This window comes from Haematobia irritans, chromosome 5 (assembly GCF_050003625.1).
Source record: "Haematobia irritans isolate KBUSLIRL chromosome 5, ASM5000362v1, whole genome shotgun sequence".
NCBI classification, from domain to species: domain Eukaryota; kingdom Metazoa; phylum Arthropoda; class Insecta; order Diptera; family Muscidae; genus Haematobia; species Haematobia irritans.
The window spans coordinates 60,835,148-60,854,957 of NC_134401.1; the positions used below are offsets into that span (position 1 = coordinate 60,835,148).

General features: G+C 34.4%; 2 protein-coding genes and 1 long non-coding RNA gene across 4 annotated transcripts in view; all 3 read left to right on the forward strand.

Moving 5' to 3' along the window:
* Fatp2 (Fatty acid transport protein 2) overlaps positions 1 to 7,535 on the forward strand; it is a 158,910-nt gene extending 151,375 nt beyond the window's left edge. For both annotated transcript variants that reach the window (XM_075313392.1, XM_075313393.1), the window contains exons 4-6: positions 1,040 to 1,663; positions 1,726 to 1,927; positions 5,701 to 7,535. In XM_075313392.1, coding sequence (XP_075169507.1) covers positions 1,040 to 1,663; positions 1,726 to 1,927; positions 5,701 to 6,642 — 1,768 coding nt within the window. In that variant the 3' untranslated portion in view covers positions 6,643 to 7,535. The remainder of the gene's footprint in view (positions 1 to 1,039; positions 1,664 to 1,725; positions 1,928 to 5,700) is intronic.
* A 7,072-nt stretch (positions 7,536 to 14,607) lies between these two features.
* On the forward strand, positions 14,608 to 15,113 carry LOC142241097 (uncharacterized). The gene is made up of 2 exons (XR_012723485.1): positions 14,608 to 14,842; positions 14,900 to 15,113. It is a non-coding gene; the product is annotated as an uncharacterized LOC142241097 (long non-coding RNA).
* Positions 15,114 to 17,331: 2,218 nt separating this feature from the next.
* On the forward strand, positions 17,332 to 19,119 carry AsnRS-m (asparagine--tRNA ligase, mitochondrial). Its single transcript, XM_075311933.1, has 4 exons — positions 17,332 to 17,494; positions 17,557 to 17,764; positions 17,912 to 18,138; positions 18,201 to 19,119. Exons 1-4 carry the CDS (start codon positions 17,399 to 17,401, stop codon positions 19,059 to 19,061), a joined length of 1,392 nt encoding a protein of 463 aa, XP_075168048.1. The 5' UTR covers positions 17,332 to 17,398; the 3' UTR covers positions 19,062 to 19,119.
* The last annotated feature ends 691 nt before the right edge of the window (positions 19,120 to 19,810 follow it).

The window sequence follows — 19,810 nt, forward strand, 5'->3', positions numbered from 1 at the left end:
GCCCAAGAATTTTGGGCCGGAGAAATAACTATGTTGGGAAGTCCTGCTCTACAATTCGTTTAATAACAGTAAAATCAATTAACAATTATACGCTTGATTTACTTGACAAAAGGTCTGCTATATAATTACATCAATTTCATTAGTATAATAGTTGGCGATAAAGTTAGGAAATAATATATGGTTAAATAATAATATATGGCGTATTAGGAAAAGTATATAAAAACTAAAAAGGTAATCGACATTCAAAACGACTGATAGTCCGTGTCACGAAAAAGAAAATTCAAAAACCATTAATAGCTTATCATTCTCCTAATAGGCCCTTACCAATATTGTAAAATGCAGCTTAAAAAGAAACTAAAATCTTTACGAAGGAATATGAACACCTCAAACATGTTTTAAGAGCAAAAATGATATTTTTGGACAGGAAATATGGAACATTTTTATTCCAAAAATGTTTTTTCGCCAAGCATATACATGGTTGCCGAAATCAGATACGAAAAACATGTCACATGTTTCCCGTCCAAAAATAACAGTTTGCTCTTAAAATAGGTTTGAGGTGATCATACTCCTTCTCTGGGTCCACTAGACCACAAAGTACAAAAATATAACACGAAGGAAAATTTGTTTATGTGTGGTATTTTGTACCTTGATTGTTAAACATTTAAAGCAATACCATAAGGATAAGTCTTGTATTTGCTTTAAGCACAATATCAGATAAAATCTATGCTGATCACATTCGGTATTTTTTAAAAGCGTTCGGAGGAATGTAAAATAAAATACAGTATTTAAATCCAAAAAATATGGCGATTTATTATTCACTACACCACGAATAAACATATATTCCAAACATTCAGCTAATGCTGTTCTTTTGGGTAATTTTTTCAATGAGATTACCAGACTACTATGAGAGTTACAGACTTATTTCTATGAAAGCGTTCCACATCAAAAATAATAATAATTCTACAATGCAATATCAATAAAAATCATTTTTAACTTTGTATAATATTGTTGATTAATTGGTTTCTCTTTCCTTTTGCAGAGCTGTTTACGCTTACATCAAACTGTTGTCTCTCATCAAGAAATATGAGAAGAAAAATATGACAATTGCCGATATATTCCATATGAATGTATCTAAATTTCCCGATAAGACTGTCATTGTTAGTGAGACCCAATCGTGGACTTATCGTCAACTGAATGAATTCTCCAATCGCATGGCAAATGTATTCCATAGTCATGGTTACAAAAAGGGCGATGTGGTTGGCTTGCTTTTGGAAAATCGAGCTGAGTTTGTTGGTACCTGGTTAGGTTTGTCGAAGATCGGTGTAATCACTCCATTGATCAACACAAATTTGCGAGGCCCATCGCTTTTGCACAGCATAACGGTGGCCAAATGTAATGCTTTCATCTATGGTGAAGGTTTCACAGATGCTATAGAAACCATTTTGAAAGATTTGCCATCAAATATCGCTCTCTACCAATTCAACAATGAACCTAACTCACCGGTTAGTGGAAATGCCAAAGATTTAACAACATTATTGGAAACTGCTGCTAAGGATAAATTAGCATCATCTGCTGAGCGCCCATCACATCATGATAAATTGGTATATATCTATACATCTGGTACAACTGGTTTGCCAAAAGCTGCCGTCATCTCACACTCCAGGTCAGTAGAGATCCCATGATAGTATGAGAGGGGCGTTAATAATATTTTTCTTTGTCTCTTAGATATCTATTCATTGCTGCTGGTATCCACTTCACTTTGCGTTTCCAGCAAAAGGATATTTTCTATACTCCATTGCCCTTATATCATACAGCCGGTGGTATTATGAGTATGGGCCAAGGTTTGTTGTTTGGATCAACTGTTGCCATACGCAAGAAGTTTTCGGCCTCGGGTTATTTTGCTGATTGTGTGAAATTCAATGCAACCGTAAGTTAATTGTATCGTAACATTACTTAAACGTTTTCATTAAAACAAACAAATACACTAAAAGAAATTTGCTGGAGGACATATCAGAAAAAGAAGCTAAAACTTAAAATTATTCTGCTGAAACGGGGAAAACGCCTCTGCTAGTTACAAACGCAAAATTTCTTTATTTTTTCTGAACCGATGGACAGTAACAAGTTTTGGTTTAAGGTGGGTATTAAGTTCGAGTTTAGCCGCTAAAATTGTCATTTTTTTACGATTAATTTTGTTTAATAATCCATTTTAAGGAATACAAACTTTGTGAAAATTTTCTTTGGGCTATTCCCCATCAAGTTGTAATAAAATTTGCAACAAATATGTATAATTGTATGCCTTTTTTTGCTGATTTAGTTTTCACTTTAGCGGCTAAACTCGAACTTAGTACTCCATTTTGTCCTTTTTATGGCAAATCGGAGAATGTGTCGTCTAAGACAATCACGGAACATAATCTTGAAATGGGTAAAGTCAATGTACATAAGCAGAACGCGTGGTTAGATAAGCGGCTGCCTAAGCGAAGTGAGCATGAACTTATAGATTATATAAATTTTCAAAACTATCTAAGGGTAGGTACTATGTTCGGTTTTCGAGTTGAAAACCACTTTATTTTCGCGATTACTTTTCCTTAAATAATCAAAATTATAAATGAAAACAAACTTATTCCTGTAAAGTCTTGCAGAAATCTAGAGGAACAAGAAACTACGCAACAATTGAATTAATTTGTCTGATTTATATTGAACTGTTTTAATAAAGTAACCACGAAAATTTCAACGCGAAAAGCGAACATAGTACTTACCACCGTGGTGCAATGGTTAGCATGCCCGCCTTGCATACACAAGGTCGTGGGTTCGATTCCTGCTACGACCGAACACCAAAAAGTTTTTCAGCTGTGGATTATCCCACCTCAGTAATACTGGTGACATTTCTGAGGGTTTCAAAGCTTCTCTAAGTGGTTTCACTGGAATGTGGAACGCCGTTCGGACTCGGCTATAAAAGGAGGTCCCTTGTCATTGAGCTTAACATGGAATCGGGCAGCACTCTGTGATAAGAGAGAAGTTCACCACTGTGGTATCACAATGGACTGAATAGTCTAAGTGAGCCTGATACATCGGGCTGCCACATAACCTAACCTAACCTAGTACTTACCTTAAAGGTGAGTACTATGTTCGAGTTTTTCACCAAAACACTAGTGCAAAATATATATGAAGACGATAACATTTTTGTCAAGTCTCTTCAAATTATGGATGGAAAAGCTCCAATGTATTGATTGCGAACCATTTAATATTTCGAAATTATTTGATTTAAAAAAGTAACCGTGAAAATAAGCTGGTTTTCAGCTTGAAAACTGAACATAGTACTCAGCTTAAGGTAACAATGGGACTTCTGTCTCCTTTAACGACGTTACCGTGAATGCTCCGTAAACTTACCCGAGAGTTTTCAATCGGCAATGTATCGTGCAGTTCGTCCCGCTCAATCAAGGCTACCGGTTTCATCAAAAGCTCTTAAAGACTCAGAGTCCCGACATAATTAAAACTGATAACGAAACACCTACATTTACCAGCAGTTGAGCATCTGGCTCCTCATAATTTACTCATAATACCCGACGTTTGCAATGGATGGGAGACTTCCATTTTGAAGCCAGACAAAAATTCGAGTTAGGGAAAATCGAACATGCCATTCTTGCTTCTCTCACCAATACACTTGAGCGACCACCCCACTATCATGGTCATAGTCAAAGATTTTACAGCTGCTAACTGCAGGACTAATATAATACAGTACTTGTTGATCTCTCAAAGTCCTTTCATACACCCAAAGAAATTTCTTAGTAGAAACAACAGAAAAGTCTGTTAAAACAGCTAAAAGTCTGCTGAAAAAGGGAAAGCCGTCACTGTTTGCTGAAATAGCAAACATTGTCTGCTATTTTTTAAGTCGAAATGTTTTTCGATTACACTAAAGCCTGTTTTACGTTGGCTGAAACAAATAAAAATGTTAACATTGGGGCTATCGTAACACAATTAAAACAATATTCTATGAATAACTACATATTATTACAACATTTTTTTTCGAGCTTATTGGACGGAAAGATTAAGGAATTGATACTATTAAGTTACTGAAAAGAATGATGTGGACATTAAACCAGCCTGCATTGATATTCGGCTAACATAAAAATATTTTATGAATATCTATAGTATTTGCCCAAAAATATGAATATTTATCAAATTGAGGCATAACAACAAACAAAATGTTTACTGGTCGCATTTAGGAGCTTGTACACACAAAAAAAAATTTTTCTGTTTCAATCACCAAATTAATTGATCCAATTAATTTTTTAATTGAAATGTCTTCAATCACGAAAATGATAGTATCAATCACAGTTTTAATTGGGCATAGAAAAAATTCTTGATTAAAAAATTAATTGATTTTTTCAGCAAATTTCAATTAATTTTTTAATTGATTCAATTAAAAATTTAATTGATGTTGATTGCAAAACTCAATTAATTTATCAATTAAAAAAGGTAACTATTTTTAATTACTTTCTGAATTGGCTTAGAGTTTTTATTTGGATTAACAAATGATTGTTTGAAATACATTTTTAATTAAAAATTAAAAAAAAAATCAGCACTTTTTTTAACTGAATTAGTCTTCCGAATTTGATTAAAAAGTTAATTGTATCAAGTATTTTTTTAATTAAAAATTTTAAAATTTTCCATCATTGACTTAATTAACTTAATGTTTCTATCATGATTAAAAAGTTAATTGTATCAATTAATTTATTAATTGAAAAAATTTTCAACTTCAATTAACTTTTTAATTGGAAATATTTTGGTGATATTTTTTTCTGTGTAATAGCTCATTCACATTTATAACCTAAAAATTTTATAATTTGTTATTCGTTAGACCCTGAAGTACAAAATATAACAGCAAAATTTGTAACTTCTTTCTGTCACCATATTGTTTCATAAACGAATAACCGGTGCTTTTAATGATGACATCAGTGACACGTTGAATATCGAATGGGGATATCCAAGGCATATTTAGTAAAGTGATTAAATTTTTTTCATTTGAGCAGAACTTTGATTCTCGGTATTTGCTTAATGACATAGGCGTAGCTAAAAGGGTTTTATGCAGTATTTCTTAAAACTATGATTATATATGATTGAATTAAATATTCTGGTGTCTTCCCATCTACACGAATTAATTGTTTCTTACCAAATTCACAATCATGAGTTATACTCTCCATATTCGCCGCAATTTTCAGAAAGTAATTCACTGCACAAATCGCGGCGAAAGTTGAATTATGACCGTGATCAACGCATTTCTTGTAAAAAAATGCGTACTTAAAATGGGAAACTAATAAATTTAATGACGTCTTTTGATTCTACTTACTTTGATTTTCACTCTCGCGAAGTTTTAGTGTATTTTTCTTATGAGGCAAATTAAAAAATTCGGGGATATATATGGTCTAAGCATTTCTGATGAAAAATCGAATCAAAAAAGTCATTCGGATTCTATACATTGGAAGAAGAGTTGTCTTTTCTGAGGAACGAAATTTTAGACAATCGTTGAATCGCTTATCATAAATTGGGGTTTATATGCCCTGACAGAAAATACTTTAAAAGAAAGGGGGATTTCATTTGTCTAAATTTTCGTTCTGGAAAAAAGTATTTTTTTTTTCTTTGCGTGTAGATGTTACTTAAAATTGATTTTACTCCTACTCAAATTCCACTTCCTCTTTTCAGGTTGCCCATTACATTGGTGAAATGGCTCGATACATTTTGGCGACACCACCATCTGAGAACGACCGCAAACATCGTGTACGTTTGGTATTCGGCAATGGGTTGCGTCCTCAAATTTGGCCACAATTCGTCGAACGTTTCAATATACCCCATGTTGGTGAATTCTATGGCGCTACCGAAGGCAATGCTAACATTATGAATAATGATAACACTGTTGGAGCCATTGGTTTCGTTTCCCGTATTCTTCCCCAGGTTTATCCCATATCAATTATTCGCGCCGATCCTGACACAGGTGAACCAATTCGCGGACCCAATGGACTATGCCAACTCTGCAAACCAAACGAACCCGGAGTATTTATTGGAAAAATTATCAAAGGAAATCCATCAAGAGAATTTTTGGGCTATGTGGATGAGAAGGCCTCTGCTAAGAAAGTTGTACGTGATGTGTTCAAAAAAGGCGATATGGCATTTATATCAGGTGATCTCTTGGTGGCCGATGAGAAAGGTTATTTGTACTTTAAGGATCGTACAGGCGATACATTCCGCTGGAAGGGTGAAAACGTTTCCACCAGTGAAGTCGAAGCTCAAGTTAGTAATGTAGCAGGTTATAAGGACACAGTGGTCTATGGTGTAACCATTCCCAATACCGAAGGTCGTGCTGGCATGGCAGCTATTTATGATCCAGAAAGACAAGTAGACTTGGATAAATTCAGCGATAACTTAGCCAAAGTTCTGCCTGTTTATGCAAGACCGCTATTCCTACGTTTCCTGACTAAAGTCGATTTGACTGGTACTTTCAAGTTGCGTAAAGTAGATTTACAAAAGGAGGGCTACGACCCCAATGCCATCAGCGATGCTATGTACTATCAAACGCCCAAAGGCAAATACGAGCCACTTACCAAAGAAATCTACGCCAAGATCTGCAACAGTGAAATGAGATTCTGAGTTTTCGCTAAAAGAACATAGGGATAATTGTCTAATTTAATTATATTGTATTTTTATTTTGTTTTGTTGTTATTTAATTGTTAGACGATTTTTAAAAGTGAATATTTGCTTTTTCTGCAGTTCGGAAATGGAGTTTCTATAAATTTTGTTAATAATTTAAGCAATGTGGGGGAAGAGACTATTACATTTAGTTATATATGAATTATTTAAAATGTAAACTTAGCATTAGCTCTAAATGTATTAATAAGATTAGCATTTATTTTGTTAACCTATTCTAGACGTTAGCAAAACAGAAGTGTCTATAAATGAATGCCGATATTTTGTTTGTTTTGTTGTCTACATTACTTTTTGTTTTAAATTTTGTCAAACGTGATATTTGTCGAGTGCTAATACTGGGCTTATTTAATGCCTTCAGTATTGCTTCTATTTTTATTTCCGACATAAAAATACAAATGGACTTTAAACCAATATAGTTTGTACGATCATTTTGTGTTTATTTTATTTAAAAATCGTAATAAAATCAACATAGCGCCTTTTTCAAGAATGGAAAATAATTATATATGAAAACAAGACTCTTTTTTGTTTATGTGCAATAGAAAAAACGCGAACATCTTTATTGTAAATACACCATATGTAGGTTATAATACTGAATCACATTTTTCTTTTTTTGTTTTTATTTTGCATTATATCATTATTATTTTGTAGAAATACATACCTTAGTTCTTTTATTCCGTCTTAGGCGTTCTTTGTTGTGATTAATATGGTAGATTCGAAAATTATTTTAGTTTTATTTTTCATAAGAATGAGAGCGTATTGCACCTTTCTATTCTGCAAGACTAGAAGTAATGATTGTATAAAATGATTTATTAAGTAAATGATTTTACTCAAATGAGGCTTTTGTTATTTTAATCTTAGACTAGAGGAATGATTAAAGCTAAATCCAGTTTTATGCAATTTCGATATGTAATATATAATATAAAGTATGGGTCCTATAACTAAATCTTAACCGATTTGAACCAAAATTTGGTACACATTGCTAAAGTGTTATTTCTACTCCCAGTACATAATTTCAAATAAATCCGAATGAATCTTTGGTAGCTAATGATTCTACATCGGGCTAAAGAAATATATGGGAGCTATATATAAATCTGAACCGAATTAAACCCAATTTACGATACCATTATTTGTGCAAAATTTTATTCAAATTAACCCTGACCCTCGGGCCAATTAAATCCATATCGGGTGAAAGATATATATGAGAGCTATATCCAAATCTCAACCTATTTGGACAAAATTTGGAATATGTAGTTAGAATGTTCATTCTATCTCTGCAAAATTTCACGTAAATCGGAGTAAAATTTTGGCCTCTGTGATTATATGAGTGTGAATTGAACGAAAGATATATGGGATCAATATCTAAATCTTAACCGATTAACTCTGGCATTGTTGACCATGTAGATAAAATCAATAGGGATTGTCGTTAAGCCGAAGTAAGCCCCTATGCCAAATATGTGAACGATCGGACGTAAACTGCGAACTGTAGTTTGCACACAAAAATACGTCAACAGACGGGCACGCCAATGTGCTCAGAATTTAATTCTAAGACGGTCGGTGAACTTAGCGAAGGGTTTCAGTTTGGTCCTTCTTGGCATTGCACCCTCTACCACAGAAGTGGTGAAGCGTATAAAAAAGAAACTATTATGGAATTATTAAAATTCATAACCAAAATGGTGAAATTCAAAAGGCTGAAATTCGGAATTGCATTGAAAAATCTTCCCCAGTTCCACCGCGGTGGCAGCGTCAAATGGAAAAACAGTCGCATCTAGGACACTGTTTCACACGAGTCAAAAATAATTTCAAAAATATTAAACTAGGGGCTATCGAAACACATAAAAATTGTCCAAAAACATGAATATTTATCCAATCAAGGATCTTCTAAGGATATTAATTAGAGCGCATGAATCACCCTTATTCCTGAAGTCGCCCTCGCCGTCGCTTTTTGTCATATGTCGCTTTTAAGTCCTCTGGTCATTCATTTGGTATTCCTGTAGAGTGGCGACGACGACGATTACTTTTTGTACCAATTACAATACTCGGTAATAAAAGGCCGATATCACTAGAAAACAATCAGCTGATGCGCCAAAAATGAATTTTAATTTTTTCGGTTTAAAATATTTTTATTTCTGACGCAATTCTGAATCGGAAAATCAAGAAAATACGTTGACTTTGACGCGGGAAAATGTGGACATATATTCAAGGACAATAAAAGCTTCCAAAACTATAAAAACGGAGACCACGCTGAGATCAATGCCACAATGATCATCGTGAAAGAAAATTTTAAGCGAAATAACTTTGTTTTCAGCACTTCATTATCATTTTTATTTAAATAAAATATAAGAAGCTAGTTGTGCTTGATGTTTCACAAAATATAAAATGACTCTTGTAACAATAGTGATGGCAAAATACTTCCATGTACATTTTGTACTTTTTGATATGTTTACCCCATCACAATTGGCGATAGTTGCAGTGTCACTTACGAGTCTGTGGTAGCGATGAGGATGAAATGAAACGTTGAAATGCTGGCAGGGGCTGTATCATAATGGACTGAATAGTCAAAGGGATAACGGGCTGCCACTATAACTAACCTAAACTGTACCAGAATCTATCATAATTGGCAAAAGCTCACCTTAAATGTGAATATTAAAACCAGGATAACATTAAAACGTTGCTATTTTAGCGAAATAATGCCACGGCCTTAAGAGAATAATGTATGCTTTTAGTATGAATCAATTTGATTTTTTGCTAAAGGCCGGTATGCACCTCTAGCGAAAAATTTCATTCCCATAAGAAATGCATTGCTATTATGCTATTATGCAAAATTTTCGGTAGCGTTCAATTTCGTAAGCTGGTACGCACCTCTAATGAAAATAACAGGGTTGTCAAAAGCATATTTTGGCAGCAAACATCTAATTTATTACAATCATTGTGTGCGTAAAAGTTTTAAAAGGTCTGTAAATAATAAACAATTTATTTGAGGAATATTTGGAACATATATTAACAATTTTTAAAAGCGATTAGCTGGTTTAAAATTTGTGTACACAGCCCTGTTTTTTTGTTGTAGACTTAAATAAATTTTTGCTACCGAAAATTTCGCTAGAGGTGCATACCGGCCTTAAAGCACCTATTTTATTGGTCAACTTTGATGACATCGTTCAATATAATTTTTATAAATAAAAATAGTTTACAAAATAAAATTTTTGAGATATCCTTATAAAAATATAAAGATATCTCAGAGACTGCTTTATTAAAAAATGTTTAACATCTTTCTTCGAAATCAGGAGATGAAAACACATAAAAGGCTAACTCTCATCAAATGTAAATTTTAGTGTAAACTAGTGTAATTACTAATTGTTTTTTTTTTTACTTTTCATTACAGATTGTCTTAACATTGTTATGTTTTATCCGTGTGTATAAGACCAAAGAAGAAAAACAAAGGAAAATAAATCCTAGACAACAATCCAACTTCCAATACTTTGATGGAATTCAATTTATTTCACACATTTAATAAATGTAGAAGTTAAAGTATTAAATGATTTACGCGTTTCATTTCAACATATCGTTAAAAAACGACAAATTGTGTTGCTGGGACAACAAACATTTGTAGTTGTTATAGCAGTAAAAATATTAGCTATTTTAACTAACGCAGTTTGCTACTTTAGCAGCGATGTTTGTCAAAAACTTTTAGCGAACACGTTTTCTAATTCAGCAGCATTTGTTTGCTATTTTAAGGCCGGTACTATGTTCATTCTTGCGAAAAATTTTTATGGAAACCATTATTTCGCACATAGAAAGCGGCGTTTTTTTAGGTAGTTTGGAGCGCTATTTTACAGGGAGCGATATTGGATTAAGTTGGTGGTTGTTGCTTGTTTTTACAAAATAACATTTTATTTTTCCTTGGGCAATTGATCTGCTATTCCTTTGATCCTTTGTATAGCTTCGGAACAAAAATACGGTCCGTGTTTGATTTATAAACCCGCACAAATAGTTTTTAATAAATAAATTATTTCTTAATTCACATTGCAAATGGCGCCGTGCTATAAACGTCAATTTTTCAACACGAAAAAACAAAGTATCACAAATGGAAAAAATTTCGCAAATTTTTCGCATTTTTTGGTTTTGTATGGAGTTTCAACGCGAAAACCGAACAGAGTACCGGCCTTTAGCTGTAAAAATGGTTGCTGTTTCAACTAACGACTGTTCGCTGAAACAACTACATGCTACTGCTGTCCCTTTTTCAGCAAACAAAAACTGCTGTTTTATCAAACATTTTTGCTATTATGAGTAACAACATTTTTTGGGTTTGGTTCATTTTTTCCAATTTTTTTTGTAATTGTTGAAGATTAGTCCCTTTTCCTCTTACCAATTTCCAATTTTAAATTTATTATTTTCATTGTTCGATTAATAAAGTCTAATGCGCTTTACAGACTATCAGTTTTTCCGGACGGAATGTCGGTGTTTGTAAAGAATCTTACAGTGTGTCGGATCGATACGACTTGTCGGCGATGACTAAATAATCGGTAAATGTGTTATCGATCCCATAAACATGCAGTATCGATTATGCCTTCGGACTTAACTTATAATGTGTACAATATATGGGATATGTTCGACACGAGCACTGTCGTCCGGAATAACTGATATTATGTAATGCGCTTTACAGACTATCAGTTATTCCGGACGGAATGTCGGTGTTTGTAAAGAATCTTACAGTGTGTCGGATCGATACGACTTGTCGGCGATGACTAAATAATCGGTAAATGTGTTATCGATCCCATAAACATGCAGCAGTATCGATTATGCCTTCGGACTTAACTTATAGTGTGCACAATATATGGGATATGTTCGACACGAGCACTGTCGTCCGGAATAACTGATAGTCTGAAAAGCGCATAAAGCGCATAAAAAAACCTCTTCAAAAATTAATCACTAAACTCGTCGCTGGTAAATTTAACGGCGACAAAAAGCGACACCAGGAATACCGATTTTCGTCGATAACAGAATATATCGACGAACGGAATACCAATTAGTGGCGACAGACGAAAAGCGACTTCAGGAATAAGGGTGAATATAAAAAATTTGGTTTTTAAATATACTGTGGGTAACATTTTTGTTCGCTAGACCCTGAAGTAAAGCGCATTAAGGGCGCCTTATACGGTCGGATAAACCCTGCGACACAACACGTTGCGGCGACAAATCCGATCGTATAAGGTCGTGTTCGGCTGTCGCGGGAACGTGTTGGCATAAAATCAAAACAACTTTGATTTTTTCTGGTTGGGTGGTACAAATCATTGAGTGTAAGGGGATGTTCGACAAACATAATGCTTAGTACTAAGTTCGATTCTGCGAAAAACGAATATCTTCATATATCTCCGTAAATAGGGTTTCAAACCCAGGGATGTTAACTTATTTATGCGAAATAATATGCCTGCCTATTTTTTCGTGCGAAAAATCCAGGGTTGTATAAATATGTGTTTGACAATGCTCAAAACAAAGATTTCGCATTTATTCTGCGCTAACGTTTTTTGTATGGAGTATAACAGTTTTTCGCGCGAAAACGTGATCTTAGTACTAGACTTTATCAAAGACAAATTTATTTTTACATTAAAAACAGGCATTTCTGAAATGAAATTAATGATGGATCGCCAATTCTGGTTGAAAATTAAAGAAATATATAAATCTAAACCAGTATTGTGGCAAAAACGTGGAAAAATTCCACTTCCAATCAATGGGAAACCAGGCGACAAGTATTTTGAAATTCATCAAGTAATTTAGTAATATATTAAATGTGGTTTACTTCAGGAATCATTGTTTTGACACATATACCAGGATTTTTTTTATTCATGTCTGTTCTGGGTCACACCGCATTGTGCACCACACTATACACTTTCTACACACCACACACAAAGTTAGTTGTTCTGAGTCACACGTGTGAACACTTTTTACGGACTTTTAATCGAAAAATGTGACAGCTGATTTTTTCTGCAAGCCATATTATTTGCACACAGAAATTATAAACAAAATATATTTTGCCGGTATAAACATAAAAAATTAAAAGTGCGTAACTCAATGCCGTAAAATGCCTGCCGGATTTTTGTTAGCAGTGAATAATGTAAGGACAAGAGCAATTTATCAAGAAAAAGGAGACAATTGCGTGATGCTTCAAATCTGTTTTGATTTGTTTTTTTCTATCCCTCCTCAATGTTACTCATGAGCAAACGATCGCCGTGTCGTTCTCGTTTTTGTTTTTGACGGCGGAGAAGTTTTTATTTTGGTTTTGGTCAGTTTTTAACATCCATACATTAAAGGAAATTTAATTATAGTGGGCATAATTAACTATTCTGTTAAGGTTTTTCTCATTTGTATTGCTTAAATATTTACAATAATATTGCAAAAAAATTTTCTATCGTGGCGGCCTCCATGTGCAGAAAGATATTGGCGGCGTTAGTTTTTTTTTTTTGTAATTTGCTCAGTGATTTGTGCACCAAGAACACTTTGCAGAATTGAAGATGCCATATTTTTCATGCAATATTTCATGCAAATTTGGTAAAATTCACTTTTCTTAGCCCATTGATTTTGTAAAAGTTATAATTTAATTGCCTTATATTTTCAAAAAGACCTTTGATTTGTTTAGGAAAGCGGATAGTATTCACAAAAATCAAAGATAATTTTGCTTAAAACTTTTAAAAATTGTGGCAACATTATGCTTTCGAACACACTGTAAATCAGCTGATTAAAACAACCCCAAAATTTATACACCAACCAGAGGAAATTTCGGTTCAAATTTTAGATGGATTTTTAAAATCGCGGTTTCTGACATATATAAGTGACTTTCCCAATAAAATTTGCAAATATTTATAAAAAACATATTAAAGTTTCAGAATCTGTTATTTATTTGTTATAAAAACTTCTAACTTTGCATACGATGGCTGTACACTAAGCCTACACAAAAGAAATGTTCGTGTACATTTTTCAGGTCTATGACGGTGTATAGTGTTGGCCAGAACACCTTTTAAGTGTGACACCATACGTAACTTGTACATGTGTGTACCAGAACAGACACGATTATTTTCTTCCATTTTTTTCAGTAAAGAATGGTTTCACCCATAAATCTTCGTACAACTTCATTGTTTGTTTATGCTTCTTCTTATTTTTTCATGTTGTCATCACATTTGTTCGTGCAGTGTAATGCTTAGTACTAAGTTCGTTTCTGCGAAAAACGAATATCTTCATCTATCTCCGTAAATAGGTCTCAAACGCAGGGATGTTAACTTATTTATGCGAAATATATCCCTGCCAGCATTTCAAAGTTCCATTTCAACCTCATCGTTATCACAGACTCGTAAATATCACTTCAACCATCATGAAAAGGTACATCAAAAAGTACATGCAAGTAATTTGCCATCCCTACTGTTAAAAAAGCCATTTTTTGTGAAACGCCAAGCGCAACCAGCTTGTTATATTTTAATTAAATAAAAACGAAAATAAAGTTCTGAAAACATAGATTATACGCTTAAAATTGTGAAAGGTATATTGGTGAACAATTTGGTGATTTTCCAAATGGAATAAAGTGATTGTTTTTCAGATATTTTACAGACACGCTGCCTCCATGGAATAAAAATAGAGGTGTGCGCGTGACACGAAATTCTCGTGACACGCGTGATTCACGCGTGAATCACGTGAGTCGTGAACAAAATCCAAAGCATTTCTCGTGAGTGTGCGTGAATGGGACTAAAATAATTATGTCGTGCGTGAGCGTGCGTGAAAAATAAAATCGGTTCGTGAATGTGCGTGAATAAAATTTCTGCAAAATCACGCTCACGAAAAAAAATAAAAATTTAATTCATACTCGTAGGTTAACAGAAATTAATTTTGCTATCGGACTATATTCTATTTTTGAATTTTCCCTGCCAGCATTTCAAAGTTCCATTTCAACCTCATCGTTACCACAGACTCGTAAATGTCACTTCAACCATCATGAAAAGGTACATCAAAAAGTACATGCAAGTAATTTGCCATCCCTACTGTTAAAAAAGCCATTTTTTTTTTGTGAAACGCCAAGCGCAACCAGCTTGTTATATTTTAATTAAATAAAAACGAAAATAAAGTTCTGAAAACATAGATTATACGCTTAAAATTGTGAAAGGTATATTGGTGAACAATTTGGTGATTTTCCAAATGGAATAAAGTGATTGTTTTTCAGATATTTTACAGACACGCTGCCTCCATGGAATAAAAACACTGGTTGATAGACGCAGCAACATGTAACTCGCTACTTGTAACTCAACATCATCATTAATGCCAAAAATTATGTTAAATGTAATTTGATAGTGGTATAAATGTTATATTTTTAAGAATTTGTAAATGTTTAATCAAATTAATAAATATCTAAACAAACGTGTTTTACTCGACCACAATGATTCTTTTACAACTATCTTAAAATGCACTTTTTCTGATTGTTTGGAGGGTCCCTTATTGGCGTCGTTCTAAATTGATCTATAAAGGCACCTAATAATTGCACTCATGCGAAACATTTTTGTAGTAACTTGGCGTGGTACAACTTCTCAATAGTGACGGCGCTTTTCCGACGAGTTTTTGATGTCGTATATGATTGTTTTCGACGTAGTGGGGATTCTCAAAAGAGTCCCCAAATTCAAAAAATGTTGGCAGGGTTGTTACCTTTGCTGATTTCCGTTTGGAAAATGTCGTGAGTATCGTGAATTTGTCGTGAATCCCGTGAATTGTCGTGAATCGTGCGTGAGCGTGAGTCTTTAAAAGTAGTTCGTGCGTGAGTACTGGTTTTCATTTCGTGAGTGTGCGTGAGTGGGATTGGCTACTACACGTATCGTGCGTGAGCGTGCGTGAATAAACATTTTGCTTCGTGAATGTGCGTGAGTGTGAATGAAATTTCAGTCACGCGCACACCTCTAAATAAAAACACTGGTTGATAGACGCAGCAACATGTAACTCGCTACTTGTAACTCAACATCATCATTAATGCCAAAAATTATGTTAAATGTAATGTGATAGTGGTATAAATGTTATATTTTTAAGAATTTGTAAATGTTTAATCAAATTAATAAATATCTAAACAAACGTGTTTTACTCGACCACAATGATTCTTTTACAACTATCTTAAAATGCACTTTTTCTGATTGTTTGGAGGGTCCCTTATTGGCGTCGTTCTAAATTGATCTATAAAGGCACCTAATAATTGCACTCATGCGAAACATTTTTGTAGTAACTTGGCGTGGTACAACTTCTCAATAGTGACGGCGCTTTTCCGACGAGTTTTTGATATCGTATATGATTGTTTTCGACGTAGTGGGGATTCTCAAAAGAGTCCCCAAATTCAAAAAATGTTGGCAGGGTTGTTACCTTTGCTGATTTCCGTTTGGAAAATGTCGTGAGTATCGTGAATTTGTCGTGAATCCCGTGAATTGTCGTGAATCGTGCGTGAGCGTGAGTCTTTAAAAGTAGTTCGTGCGTGAGTACTGGTTTTCATTTCGTGAGTGTGCGTGAGTGGGATTGGCTACTACACGTATCGTGCGTGAGCGTGCGTGAATAAACATTTTGCTTCGTGAATGTGCGTGAGTGTGAATGAAATTTCAGTCACGCGCACACCTCTAAATAAAAACACTGGTTGATAGACGCAGCAACATGTAACTCGCTACTTGTAACTCAACATCATCATTAATGCCAAAAATTATGTTAAATGTAATGTGATAGTGGTATAAATGTTATATTTTTAAGAATTTGTAAATGTTTAATCAAATTAATAAATATCTAAACAAACGTGTTTTACTCGACCACAATGATTCTTTTACAACTATCTTAAAATGCACTTTTTCTGATTGTTTGGAGGGTCCCTTATTGGCGTCGTTCTAAATTGATCTATAAAGGCACCTAATAATTGCACTCATGCGAAACATTTTTGTAGTAACTTGGCGTGGTACAACTTCTCAATAGTGACGGCGCTTTTCCGACGAGTTTTTGATATCGTATATGATTGTTTTCGACGTAGTGGGGATTCTCAAAAGAGTCCCCAAATTCAAAAAATGTTGGCAGGGATTATGCCTGCTTATTTTTTCGTGCGAAAAATCCAGGGTTGTTTAAATATGTGTTTAAAAATGCGCAAAGCAAAGATTTCGCATTTATTCCGCGCTAAAGTTTTTTATATGGAGTATAACAGTTTTTCGTGCGAAAACGTGATCTTAGTACTAGGCTTAAGGGCAAAACTTGAACGAACACACAACAAATAGACGAACCTTTGTCGGAGTGTTTATCCGACTGTCTAAGGTCCGCTTTAGACTATTCAGTCCATTGTGATACCACATTAACTAAAAGTACCTATTACATATGGGCACTTCTAGTTTTAACCGCTGAACCTTCTCGATTATTTTTCTTCGCTGAACCAACCAGATTGTTCCACCGACTGTTGTTTTTGGCCGACTTTTTTTTCTATAAGTGTATGCATCGATTCAGTAAAATTATCATATAAAAATTAAGTAATCGCAAAATTCCAGTAGATGACAGCGCTCTGTCGGGTATTGTTGCCATATTAAACGCGACATCTTCATGTCATTACTATAAAACTAAAATCAGAATGTTGGCAACGCTATATCCCAAATCATTATGGTAATATGTAAACATTGAAACAACTGTTGGTCCCATCAAATGTAAATTATTTTAGAGATCATTAATGAAAATGTTATTTTTCAAGCGTTTTAATAGTAACTATCAACGCATAAAGGCTATTTGCACTTCGAGTTCTCCAGGTGACACATTGGGAGTTAGAGTATGATTGTTTGTTAGCAACATCGTTACACAACGGAAGTGCTAAATTTTAATACTTTATAGGGCTGGATCAAAAACATACGAAGACTGAAAAACAACATTTTCCTGGATATTAATGATGGTTCGAGTACAAAAAAATTTCAAATTGTTGTTCCCAAGAATGACAAAACGAAAGCATTGACCACAGGGAGTTTGATCAGAGCATCGGGAACAGTGCAACTTGCACCCCACGGTCATTATGAATTACATGCCAATGAAGTGGATACTGTAGGTAAATGACCCCAAAATGGGGAAAAATGTACTATTTCCAAACGTAGATATTTGGTATAATTTAGAGCAAATCCCCCCATCATGTTTCTCTGTTGATTTGATTCACAGCATCGTATTCACAAATATCTTTTTTTCATGCATACACCAGCTGATGGCCACTTGACGGAAGGATTTCCCTTTTCACCCAAACAGGAACATGCGCCGGAGTATGTTAGAGATTTTTTGCATTTGCGTTCCCGTGTAGACTATGTGGCTGCCATAATTCGCCTGAGGCATAAAGCTCAAAAGGCCCTACATGATTTTATGGACAGTAATGATTTTGTTCAAATTCATACACCGATAATAACAACGAATGACTGCGAGGGAGCTGGAGAGGTAGCACAGTTTGGAAATCACAATCGAACTAAGATATTTATAATATTTTATTGATATTTAAGGTTTTCTCTCTGCGCCCCGATTCTCAGGATTTGCTGAAACAAATGTCAAGACCTGGCATTCCGGTGGACGAGAGTTACTTTGACTCCAAAGTTTTCCTTACAGTATCTGGACAACTTCATTTAGAATCCATGTCATATGGTTTGGGCAATACCTATTGCTTTGGGCCAGCATTTAGAGCAGAGAATTGTAAATCACCTTTGCATTTATCAGAATTTTATATGTTTGAGGCAGAATTGGTACACATGGAAAATATATTGGAACTGTGTACATTTATGGAAAAAATGATAAAAACAGTAACAGAGCAAGTAATGAATAGCAGTCTGGAAGAAATCGAGTTTTGCCAGAAAAAATCAATGGGACAAAAACAAGACCTCGAGTGGCTTCATAAACCTTGGACGGTACTGAACTATGAAAGTGCTTTAGATATTGTTTTGAAAAATAAAGGTCCCTTCAAAACAGCAGTTACACCTGAAAATGGGTTTTCAAAGGAACAAGAACTTTTCCTAGTTGACCATTGTAATTCACCTGTTTTCGTTATAGATTGGCCTTCTGTCCAAAAACCATTCTATATGAAACAATCCCGTACTGATCCCTGTGTTGTCCATGCATTGGACCTATTATTTCCATCCGTCGGAGAATTATGCGGTGGCAGTCTACGTGAGAATGACGAAAAAATATTAAGAAGGCATCCACAGTTACCTGAGAATCTTGAATGGTATTTAGAGTTGCGTAAATATGGTGGTTTATCAACTGGAGGATTTGGCATGGGATTTGAGCGGTACTTACAACTACTGTCCGGTATTAAAAATATTCGCGATGTAATACCATTTCCTAGATATCCACATAGTTGTAAAATGTAAAAGTTGACAAATTAAAAAAATGTTACAATGCAAAAATAAACATTTTATCGGGGAAAAATATATATTTTAAATGTATATAAGAAATTGCAATTCAAAATTGGTTGAATTTGCATATGAATTCTGGCGCCAGGTTTCTCTGTCGAATCGGCTCCCTAGGCATAGATAAATTGTCAGAGATGTTCTCCAAACTAGATAATACATTTTTGTTCGTGATATTCCATTGGGTAAAATTTTGAAACCCAAAGTTTTACGAATCGTCCATTGACCAAGGATCATCAACATGTAAATAGAACTGCTCTTTCTTCAAATCTCTTCTCGAGAATAATAAAGGGAGACGAAAGTTACTTTTTATATTTTTTACGACAGCAACTAGTTAGCATGTCCGCCGCCCTGCACACAAACGATAAATGGTTCGACCACAGTTTTGTCCGAACACCAAAAATATAGAGGGATAGCAATATTGAGTGCTATTTCGAAGTTTTTTCAGAAATTTTTACGGATTGCGTTTCTTTGATTTTGCATCCTTGTCAGCATTAATTTCGTAGAGGCTTTTACAAATCTAGCGAAATTTGCTTCAATGTACAGATTTTAGTAAGGCATTCGATAGACTGTTGTAACTTATTGCCTCAACCTCGCCATGTTGAGGAAGATGATGTATGAACCAACGTAATGAGGTCGTGGCCCCACGGTCGGAATGAACGGTATTGATTGTCGAACGAAATCTATGTAATTTGGGTAGTTGTTTCTGC